This window comes from Magnolia sinica, chromosome 15, assembly GCF_029962835.1.
Source record: "Magnolia sinica isolate HGM2019 chromosome 15, MsV1, whole genome shotgun sequence".
Classification (NCBI taxonomy): Eukaryota; Viridiplantae; Streptophyta; class Magnoliopsida; order Magnoliales; family Magnoliaceae; genus Magnolia; species Magnolia sinica.
The window spans coordinates 65,888,571-65,900,433 of record NC_080587.1 but is presented as its reverse complement, the minus strand read 5'-3'; the positions used below and the strand labels follow the sequence as shown (position 1 = coordinate 65,900,433).

Below are 11,863 nucleotides of genomic sequence, written 5' to 3'. Positions count from 1 at the left end.
CATACTTGGCACTTACCTTGTGCACACACTTTCACCACCTTCTAAGTTTTCTATAAGCTTATGTACTATAGATGCGTGTAGGTGGCGTTAGGTTGCAGTAGCATTGAGCTTGGAGCGTGCAGCAGTCTTCTTTAGCTTTGATTTTCGATATATGTATTTCCCTTCAGCATTGTATTCAAATGTTTATATTAATGGATATGTGATGATGATGTTGTCTTTGTGATTTGGGTAAACTCGTGGTTATGCTTGTTATGAAACAAATGTATGTTAAAAATCCTCCTTGTAGGATCTTAGGATCAGAATCTGGCATATGGACGTTGGAAGCCGAGAATGGAGTAATACGGAGGCTGTCGGCATCGGATTCAGCGATCGAAAATTTTGTGAGCCCGGTTTTCGAGTTTGGGGTGTGACAGACGTCCTAGATTAGATGATAGGGCCCACTAAAAGGTGGTGGTTTTCCAGCTAACGGAGAAGATGATGGACCCGTCCATGGCAATTTTTCATTGGACGGATCATCATCCAATCTAAAGTGCTTGGAAGGACCGGATTGGTCCCCATGGACTCGTGGGACCCACCAATTGGACGACGATCAACTTCTATCTGATGGGTTCAAGATTCGCATGCAGAGGCGGGTGGAAACTCATTTGGCTATCTTAGGATGTACGGTTAGGATGGATGCAGCGAAGGCACACGGATTGCCAGCGTGGAAAGAGGGAAGAACGAAATTCTTTTCGTTTTTGGAAGGATGGTTTTATATAGCCTCCTTGCTCCCGAGTTTGTGTCACACTTGTGCTCTTCTGTGTGTGAACCAGACAAGGTTTTGGTCATAAGTGGGTGCTCCATCAAATGGACAGTTCAGATCGACCATTTGGGTCTTGATGGTGGGCCATAGCGCGTCTCAAACGGACATTATCTGTTCGCCTGTCGCGGGCAAGAGAATTTCCCGAAAGAAGGTAGGGTCAGCTGTGCACAGTATGTACACATGCATCACCTCAAGTGGGGTCCACCGTGATGAGTCTAATAAATCCACTCCGTTCAACCATTTTTTCAGCTTCAATTAACACCTAAATTAAAAGATGAGGCAGATCCTAAACTCAGGTGGGCCATACCAAGGGAATTTGAGCTATCTTATCATTAATGATCATTCTAATGGTTAGATCCATATTTAACTTGGTCATTAGTGACACCTAGGGTTCCTAAGAGAATCTTCGGTAGGATTAGATAGTTACCTAGGCATCTATCAACCGGATTTCATGGTTTAGGTGTGGATTGATCATCGGGTCGACAAGGATGTAGTGGATAGTAAATCTCGCAAATTTATGACTCAAGGTTATCGGTGTATGATTCAATTTTGGGATGTCATTATGGCACATCTTGAAAATTAACGGATGGATAGGTTAGCCTATGGACAAGGATTACTCCCAACCATCAAATCAAGCTGGAATGGGGTTAATGTTCAAATACATAAGATTATGTTTATACTAAGTTAGGTCCTCATGATAACGCCCAAGTATGGGAAAGTACAGGGTGTTACATTTTATGAGCTCATTTTAGGACATGAGGCCAAAAATAAGCCAAATCCAATACTCAAGTGAGCCGAAAACTTGAGGATTGAACGTTCATAATTGAAATATGTGTGGGGCCACAGAAGTTTTGAATTAGTCTAATATTTGTGTTATTAGATCATCCCATTACCAACGACCTTATGAAAGGTGTGGATGGCATGTAAACATCATTGTTGACTCTAGGGAGGTTTCAACTGTAGAAATTTCTCTTCCCAAATTTTCCTTTAGTGCGTCCCACTTGAGTCATGTATCTTCATCACTTTTGGTCTCATGTACTAAAATGATTTTAAAAAAGAAGAAGAATGGACGAACGGATTTCTCACAAATATCACTGTAGGCCCCACCTAGGTTTCCACTGGATGAACTTCCTTTCGCAGGAAATTTGCATCCCTAACGTGGTAACAACTGAGTAGTTGTTAGTTGCAACACAAGTATAAGCTCGCGGAAAAACCTACTAATGTGGTAACACCTAATCTGCTCCCGCAGTCGGCGTCTATGGTCGATGTGATAGAACCATGGGTCTCACCTATTGAAACCGAAAACCCGTGTATGACTGTCTCAACCAGAGGTTCGAGGATTTTACAAATTCCTCCCAAGGATAGTTTCATAATTTACATGAAAGCTCGGGGTCAGTCTAATCACTGGTACCAACAAGCTATGGTATAAATGCCCTCTCCCACCCTCCATCTCTACACCTTCACCAACCTCCTTAGCTTCCTCGCTCCCAAAACCTAACCCTCTCTGAAAATTCTCCGATCAGTCCCTTGTACAATCTCTTCATCAGGATACGTAGATATTGATCTAGCATTTAACGTCCAAGGGCTTGTTTGGATGCCTGTAAGGTCTTTTAATTTGTAAGTGACTTATCTGTAAGTCACTTACAGGTGAAAGTTACTTACAGATAACTTGTTTTGATGCAAGTTGTAAGTCACTTACAAGTAAGTTTTTTAGTTTAGGTAACTTGTAAGTTACTTACAAGTAAAAAATTGTATAGTCATATCGAGTTGAACTTGGATTAGGGAATTGTTTCAAAATGTTATGATCATATAAAAATGCATAGGGATCAAATATGTAATTTTATCAAACCCATCAAGATAAATATTTAAGTTAATTTTTAGGCCAAACTAATTATCAAGTAGGCTATAAACTTAGACCCATGAATTCAAAATATATATAATATGGAGCAATAACTTAATTTAAGTATTGATAATAAACTTAAAAACATTAATAAGTCAAGAAACATTAATCCATTTTGAAATTCAAATTCATTTCACAAATAAATCTAAAAATTAAGGAATTATTATGTCAAGAAATACATACCATTAAACATAAATGGTCCGTATATAACAAAATCAGAATTATCATTACCGTCCAATTTTTAGAATCCAAATGCATGAAAATAATTAAATAAAAATTTAAAAATAAATGCATTAAAAGAATCCAAAGGAGCATATTAGGATAAGATTTGTGCGGCCCACCTTAATATATTAATAAATAAATGCATAAAAAGAATCCATATGTGGCCCACCTTAATATATTAATAAATAATTGTATAAAAAGATTCCATCTTAGGTGGACCACAACATTAAAAATAGGCAAACAGCCCATGGATCATTAAACTAGTCACAGCTGTTTTTGTGGTAGGGTTCACATGACATTTGGAACAGCTTAATTTTTGGGACCACGTTCAAAAATGAGTACACAGTAAGTGTTTTTTACTTGAAAAAAACAACATATGAATCTTTTAAGGTAAATTGGCAGTTTGTTCTTAAACAACGGCAGCAACACAATATTTAAGTGGCATATAGCGTAGGTGCACCCACCTCCTAGTGATCCGGATCACATTTCTGGTGCGACCAATTGATTATGAATAAAGGTAACCTCCATTAAACAAACCAGCCATTCGATGAGTGTACGTCGTACCATTGTATATATACCACTGGACAGGGTGAATCAAATACATAAATCATGGTAGATAACACAGATTTTCCTCAACACGCAGTCCCCTTCCCTGAAAATGCTCAGCTGCGCACCAGTTGGTACGAGTTTTTGTGAGATCTTTTCGAGAACTCGTAATACGCGTGAATAGTCCACATGATGAATTACTCCGTAAAACCTTCCCCCCTAAGTTTTATGTCGATCCAAAACTTTGGTTGGCTATGGCAAAAGAAAATAATTTCCTCCCTTAACTTTCATCTCACTTTTCTATGGCCTACCAAAGTTTTAGATCAGGGTTTAATGAGATGTTTCGTCACAATCACGTGGACTGCTCGGATCAGAGGCTCAGGACACGTGTGGAAAGGTGTGCACGTGCACAGGTGATCATGCCTATGTACGAGTAACACCTAATCCACTTCCGTTTTCAAAGCAGAAAAAAGGTGGGCATGCCTATGTACGAGTCACAACTAATCCACTTTCGTGTGGAAACGTGCGCACGTGCACAGGTGAGCATGCCTACCGTTTTGAGAGGAGTAGAGAGGGAGGGCGGTTGTTGCAGACAGAGAGAGATTGCAGAGAGGGAGAGCGGTCGTTGCGGACAGAGAGAGATTGCAGAGAGGGAGAGTGCGTTTCTCCATCTTCTCCTCTTTTTAAAAATCCGACCGTTGAGCCTGTAAGTGGCGTACAGGGAAGTGACTCCTCACCCCCATCGCCCTGCAGTTTTTTGGTAGATTTAAGTTACTTACAGGTGAATTTTCTCCCCCAAACACCACCTGTAAGTCACTTCCCACTTACCCAACTTACAGGCATCCAAACAGGCCCTAAGATACGATTTGCACCTTCTCTCGCCTTCTGATGGAGGATTCTGGTGCTTTGCAGGCAGATGGAAGGTGGTACTGTTCTTCGATCTTCTTCCACTCTCACCAGACCTTCAAATTTCGCCGCAAAATCCACCGTTTTCGCTACTCAGCGGCACGATTTCGTCTCCTTCCGTACGAAATCCAGTCCATCGACGAACGGATGGATTAAGGTACGACCCGCTTTCGGCCTTTCTTCCTTTTTTCTCTTCGTTTTGATCTAATTCAAGTGATTCCGCTGAATTCCTGCTGCTTATGAAATTCGATTGTTTTAGAAGTAATTTGGAAAGTGAAGTGTTGGAAGATTTCTCCGGAAGAGTAATTTGTTTATGTAGAGAAGTCTGATGTGTGTGAGTGAGTGTGATGCGTGTGCTGGATACCGTGCGGGTCATATGGTGGGCCCCACCTTGAACTCGCCCCGGCCCAAAAATCAGGCTGGCTGCTTGAAAGATGGGGATGTGAATCCATGGACGGTTAAAATTGATTGAAAGGGTCCATCTGCAACTTGCATGTTTCGCGCTAGGATGTATTTACAGTGGGGCTAGTCTGATGAATGTGCCAGATCTCCTACATGTTCACAGTGGGGTTTGTTGTTTACAAAGAGGCCTGGTATAAGTGTGATAGATGGGTGTGCAGACTGTGAGCAAGCTGCCTCTCTCTTTCAAATCCTGGTCTCTTATTCCACTTCCCTCTCTTCACAGACTCCAGCAGCAGTAGCTTCAGCTCCCCACCGGCTCACTGGATTCCTTACTTCCGCAGGTAGTAAGAACGCCAGATCTGCATCTTGAAGTTTCGAATTCTAGCGTTTGGCTTCCAAATCTTAATATCTTTGACTCTTGTTTCAGGTTTTGGTAGAGGAGTTGTGTCGGCGTCGCTGACTGCGGCGAGCGGGGTAAACAGTGTTAGAGTTTCGGTTAGGGATGGGAAGAAGGAGAATCCGATCATTGTTATTGACAATTACGACAGTTTCACTTACAATCTGTGTCAGGTGAGGGCTCGCTTCATTGGAGTTTTGGATTTTCTAGTGTCTGTTTGTGATTTAGCTCTCGATTCTGTTTTCAATCTCTGTTTTTTTCGTTTTTTGATTTGATTCGGAGGATTTGAATTTTCGCTCTTGAATTATGATGTTGTGGTAGTAGGATGCGAATTAGTGTATTGATTTGCATTTGGACATGCAGACAGAGCAATCAGTTGATCCGTGCCCTAGGTTTCGTCCGGCGTGGGCTTTGTGGGCTACCGTGTGAAAATCACACTGATTGGAGAATTTTCGGATGAGGGTAGTTTGAGCAGAGGGGAAAGTAGTTCTATACTCTGCCAAGAAGCTTCTCTGACATTTTGAAAGAAATAGTGAATTATAATACCCGAACTAGAATCATTCAGCAATTTAAAGAAAGGAGAAAAGAACTCAAGAAGTACTTTATTTCCTGTTTCGAGGTAAAATTTCCCGGATATATTTTTTCCCAGCCTCTCCCAACTTTGTTGTGAGTCATGCTTAATTGCCTTGCCGAAGTGTTCCTGGATCAGGACATTTTAGCCTAACTAGTTTGAATAGTCGACTAGATCATTAGAAAAATATTGGATGCATCGTAAGCAGTTACTAACATGTCTCTTCGTCAAAATTAAAAACAAAATTAAAGAAGGGAGAAAAATAGAAAAAAGGAAAGGCAGGGCCACCATGTAGACAGCCCGTCTGTGAAGGTTCTTTGGCTTTCTTGTATTTTATATTATCTCTTGCATGTCCATGGGTGAGTCTAGCCACTTTTTCCAATAGAATGAGAATGTTCCATCGCCAATGGTGTCTATCCTCCCGCAATCTGATCCACTATCTCACATGCAAAATACTATGGGAGACATATATATATATATATTAAAAAGTAACGAAGATATATTAAGAAGAAAGAAAGCATACAAGACAGGACTGCTGAGATAGCAGAACCAAAACAACCTACAAGCCTAAGAATACAAGATTATAGTCTTTTAAGCCCAACACATTCGTCACCCATTCAAAAATCAACTTTTTGGCAAAGGATCCCACAGATTTAGCCGTAGCCTGAGAGTCGTTGAAGCATCTTTCATTCCTTTCCTTCCAGACTGCCCACGAAATAGCGATAATCACCATTCTCCAAATACGGGTTTTAACTTTACTCAATTTGAAACCCTGCCAAGCTGCAAGCAGAGCCGCTGTAGAGTTTGGGAGGCAGCCGACTATATTGAATGCAGACCAAAAATCCCACCAAATCCGAGAGATAAAGGGGCAGTGGACCAAGAGATGGTCGACAGTCTCCTCACTTCTCATAGAACAGAGACAGATGTTAACAAGTTGCATCCCTCTCTTCATGAGAGTATCGATCGTGAGGATCCGGTTCATAGTTGCCAACCATCCAATGTAGATGTATTTTGGGGGGAGCGGCATATTTCCATATAAAAGGGAAGACCTGCGTCGAAGAGGAAGAATTGGGGGCAAGAACAGAATAGAACGATTTCACCAAAAATGTGCAGGACTTGTCGCATTTCCAGATCATATTATCCGGGGAAGACTGATCCAGAGACACAGTAGATAGGCAATGAAGCAGATCCACATATTCCTCCACCTCCTGATCATGCAGATTCCTGACACAATTAATTTCCCAAACCCCGCCGGTTCCTGTCTGCGAGAAGTAACTTGCTATCATACTCTCTTTATCAGTTGCGATATGATAAATACCAGGAAATCTATTTCTCAGAGTGCAATCTCCTATCCACTGATCTTCCCAGAATCTAATTCTCGTTCCATTTCCCGGTTCGAAGCCTATGTTGGTAAATCACATCTGTTTTGTGACGGAGGATGCCTTTCCAGACATAAGAGGCCCTATACGAAGAATTGTCCTTAGTCCACCAGCCACCAGGAGAAACCATATTTGCCTTTGACGATTATGCTCCACAGTGCCTTAGTTTCCTTACCCAGCCTCCAAGACCACTTGCCCGATAGAGCTGAATTCATTATCTTAAGATTTTTTATATTAGCTCCCCCATTCCGAAAGTGACTATACACTTCCTTCCAATCCATAAGATGAAATTGCTTATGATTCTTCTTATCGCACCAGAGGAAGTTTCGTCTAAGAAGATCAATACGTTTCAAGACCGAGGTCGGGCATCTGTAGAGGGACATGAAATATACTGGAAGGTTGGACAACGCAGCTTTAATGAGGGTAATCCTGCCTCTGATCGAAAGATAACGGCATTGCCATGTAGCAAGTTTCCTTTGAATTTTGTCCACAATTTTTTCCCACATCGCTAGCGGAGGAGGCCCTACAGCGAGGGGGAGACAGACAAAAAGTCGTAGGAAAAGAAGCCGCTGAACACCCCAGAATATCAATGTAAACAAAGAGATCCTGATCTGAGACGTTCACCCCATAAACTTTGGATTTGGCCATGTTGATTTTCAAACCCGAAACTGCCTCAAAGCATCTTAAAGTCGTGTGTAGGTTATTGATAGAATCAGTGTCGGCTTCAATCATGATGAGCATATCATCAGCAAATTGAATGTGGGAGATAGGGATGACCATATCAAATACTGATATGCCTCTGAACAAACCTGCACTCTGTCCTCTAAGGATCATTTGCGACAAAGCCTCGCCAACCAGGAGGAAGAGGAGAGGGGAAAGGGTATCACCTTGACGTAATCCTCTCGAAATAGGAAAGAAACCTTTGGGAGCACCATTTAAAAGGATAGTAAAATGAGCCGATTCCATACACGATCTGATCCATCTTCTCCATTTGTCTCCAAAACCCATACGAAGCAACATGTATTGCAGAAAGCCCCAGTCGACGTGGTTATAGGCCTTTTTAATATCCAGTTTGCAAAATATGGAGTTCCTTCCAGATTTGTGACAAGAGTGCAGACATTCATTGGCGATCAGCGCACCGTCAATAATTTGTCTCCCTTTTATGATTGCGTTTTGATATTTGGATATAAGCCTCCCCATGGCTGTGGCTAACCTAGAAGACAGAACTTTAGCCAGGATTTTATAAGGGCCTCCAATGAGACTAATGGGCCTGAAATCTGACAGCGAAGAGGCACCAGCAACTTTAGGGATCAAAGTAATAAAGGAGGCTCTTAGGCTTTTCGAGAGCTTCCCCCTCTCATGAAACTCGAGGAGAAAGTCCATAATATATGATCTAACCATGTCCCAGAACACTTGAAAGAATAACATTATGAACCTGTCGGGACTTGGGGATTTATCTCCCGACTATAGCAGCCTTAGTTTCTTCTTCTAAGAAGGGAACCTCCAGCAAATCAGCCTCCGATCTTTGAATAGCTGAGAAGGCAATCCCATCGAGGCGAGGTCTGGCCCACCCTTCAGAGGAGAGAATGGTTCTAAAATGGTTGATTGCGCAATCAGCAAACTCGTCTTTGTCTTCGATCTGTCTTCCTTCAACTGTGATGTTACTGATGGCTTTGACACGAGCTCTCATATTGGCGATATTGTGAAAATATTTGGTATTCCTATCACCTTCTGTCAGCCACTTCACTCTCGATTTAACCTTCCAAGAGATTTCATCTTCCAAGGCTCTGGATGATAAAGACTGGATAATCTGAATCCGTTTGGTCAGAGTTTCTAATGAAATCTCCTCTCCATCATTTGACACATCGATCTGTTGCAGTTCTGCCAATAGGGTCTCAGTTTCCTTCTCTCTTTTCTTGAGTTCGTTCTCTTTCCAATCTTTTATTTTTTCTTTGAGAAGTCTGAGCTTATACATCAGTCTGTGACAAGCAAAACCATCAACCTGGAATGAGCCCCACCATTCCATTACTTGTTCCTGAAAACCTTCAACTTTGAGCCAAGCTGGATTAAATTTAAACGGCTTAGGACCCCAGTTTACTTCCTCCATAGAAAGCATGATCGGGCAGTGATCAGATGTTGTTCTAGGAAGGGCAACCTGGCAAACCGAAGGGAAGGCCTCCAACCACTCAGACGATAAAAGAAATCTATCCAATCTCGATTGAATGGGAGATCTGCGGCAGTTAGACCAAGTGAAGGATGCACCAGACAATGGAAGATCTACCAGCTCCTGCGCTTGGATACAATCAGAAAAGGCTTGCATGACAGAGGACGTTCTCCTTGGGCGAGAATGTTCGTCAGGGAAACGGATAACATTGAAGTCTCCAACAATACAGCAAGGACCTGGAAATGACTGTCTAGACGTAGTCAGTTCATTCCAAAAGGAGGACCTGAGAGAATCATCATTATGGCCATATACAACAATAATTTTAGAACAAAAACTAGACGACTTATCTTGAAGAATGACTGAAACGGAGAAGACCCTGGTGAAAGATGATTGTAAGACCCAATTGGAGGATTTCCAGGCGATGATAATTCCCCCCGAAGAGCCCACAACATCCAGAGTAACATGACGAATATCTTTGGCTCTCCAAATTGACGCCAACAACCTATTGGAGAAATGGGGAACTTTAGTTTCCTGAAGACAAAATCCTGAAGACAAACTATGTCCGGATTCTTTCTTCTGATGGATTCCTTAATCAGCCCCCTCTTTTGTTTGGAGCCAATCCCCCTTACATTCCAAGAAAAAATGTTCATCGGGAAACATTGCTACCTCGGACTCCCTTTCGACCTCGTCGAGCCACTGATGTAGACGCTGATTCTGGGCACGATTGGAGACTTAGCAGCTCTCTGTTGCTGGAGGACCGCACCACGGCTTTGGCTGAAGTTCTGGGAGGAGGAAGGGGTCTACCTCAATTTTCGATGAATTGGAAAAGGCCAGTATAGTCTTTAGTTCTATTCTCGAACAATAAACTGAGGGACCTGCCCACGTGTCCAACCGCATCTCTAATCCATTTCTTGTTCTGAATTTCATCGAAAATTTCCTCTCTACTCTTCCCTTCGGAATTGATCGTAGAGAATGTTCCTGCTGAGGATGGGGGGACGAAAAGGTGTTGTCCTGCTATTGCTGAGGAAAATTGGGGTACGCCTGTAGAGGTTTAGCGACTAACACTTCATTGGAAGAGTTCTCTTGGAATAAAGTGAGAGGACCCATATTAGTCCAATCTCTGGCTTGGATAGGGGAATCAAGTGGGGAGGCAGGGCTAGAGGGCTGGCTGTTGGATAGAAGGCTTTCGGAAGCAGTCCCCGTAGATGAGACGTCCCCTCATTTCTCAGGAGGGTGAAACCGAAGAGGAGGACTCGGGAGAGTGGGGAGGGCGGGAATATGTAGAGTATTCGGGTATCAGGAGGGGAAGTGAGTTGGAGAGGGGTTAGAGGGGACAGACTCGGTAATGTTGAGTGGACCCCATTTTCCTGGCGAGAGGTGGATTCGGGTCGAAACCGGACCCGCTTCAAAGGACCCGAATTCGATCAGCGATGTTAGCCTTGGGTGAGACTTGCGATCAGGCAAGTGGACGGCTCGGATGGAATCTGTTTCGGTATCAGATGGCACGTGGCATGATACAGTAGGCACGCCTCCCTCATTAATGCGAGATGGATGCAGGTGCGAACGTGGCTGCTCCGGAGTCGTCTGATGTGAAGGTCGTCTCTCCTTTCGAGAGCTAGAAGCAGAATAGATGCCACGTGTAGGGCTCTCCATGGCTCTCGGTTCCGTGGCGGCAAAGCAAAAAATTGCATCTCACGGACGAGCCGCGGGTTCGGCGGAGAGACAGCCACGTGTCTTGTTCGGGCGATTTCTAAAGGGACGTTGATGGATTGCTGCAGGCTTTCCCGCTTCCCGTTCGTTCGGTAGTCCGCAGGAGAAAGGGAGGTGTACTCCTTCTATCCTCGTATCCTCCACAGAGGTCGAGTTTACCGTATTTCTAGAACTCCATACGTCTCCCCATTGAGGTTGAGCTGCATCAGGATTCTCCTTCTGGACTGGAATTAAAATAGTACGATTGTCCACCTTCACCTTCACGACTGAAGGCAGGGGGATACCTTTCTTCCTCCTCACCCTGGCTCTGATGACCCCGACTTCGACTCCTAGCTTCGTCTTGGAGTCCAATTCCAAAAGAAAACCCAGGGTTGAAGCAGCCGTTATTAAGAATTCGTCATACTAACATTCCATCGGAATATCCCAAATAAAGACCCAAATATTTTCTTTACCAAAGATGGAGAACTCTTCCCATGGCAGAATCTTGACCACCGGACTAGAGGAAGGTAAAAGGTCCTCCATCGATTCCATCTCTAGATTAAGACTCGCTCCCGTCCTGACCCATACTGTGTTAAACCCCAGAGGTTTAAACTCAGACATTCCGAACTTAATCCCGGTACTGTGAAAAATCCAATCTCTGACCGTCACAATGGAAGCACCCTCTTTTGTAATAAGAACCACAGACTTGGCCAAATCGGCTCTATTTTTGGCAAAAATATCCTGGTCGACGATGACGGTTGCTCCCGAAGTGTCATCTTTTTCATCACTATGAGAAGGGGAGCGCTGAGCCTTGTCCATCCCCTTCTTCCCCTCCATAGCAGCATCTGGCGAAGGAATGAGGGAATGGGGGGAAACACCGAAAAG

At 43.3% G+C, this 11,863-nt stretch overlaps 1 protein-coding gene across 7 annotated transcripts in view; it reads left to right on the top strand.

The window, feature by feature from the left end:
• The first annotated feature begins 2,253 nt into the window (after positions 1-2,253).
• The window catches only part of LOC131228233 (anthranilate synthase beta subunit 1, chloroplastic-like), a 29,846-nt gene continuing 20,236 nt past the window's right edge, over positions 2,254-11,863 (top strand). For 2 of the 7 annotated variants that reach the window (XM_058224124.1, XM_058224129.1), the window contains exons 1-4: positions 4,095-4,251; positions 4,383-4,533; positions 5,062-5,119; positions 5,206-5,348. In XM_058224124.1, coding sequence (XP_058080107.1) covers positions 4,387-4,533; positions 5,062-5,119; positions 5,206-5,348 — 348 coding nt within the window. In that variant the 5' untranslated portion in view covers positions 4,095-4,251; positions 4,383-4,386. The other 5 variants (XM_058224125.1, XM_058224127.1, XM_058224126.1 and 2 more) reach the window with 5 other exon arrangements.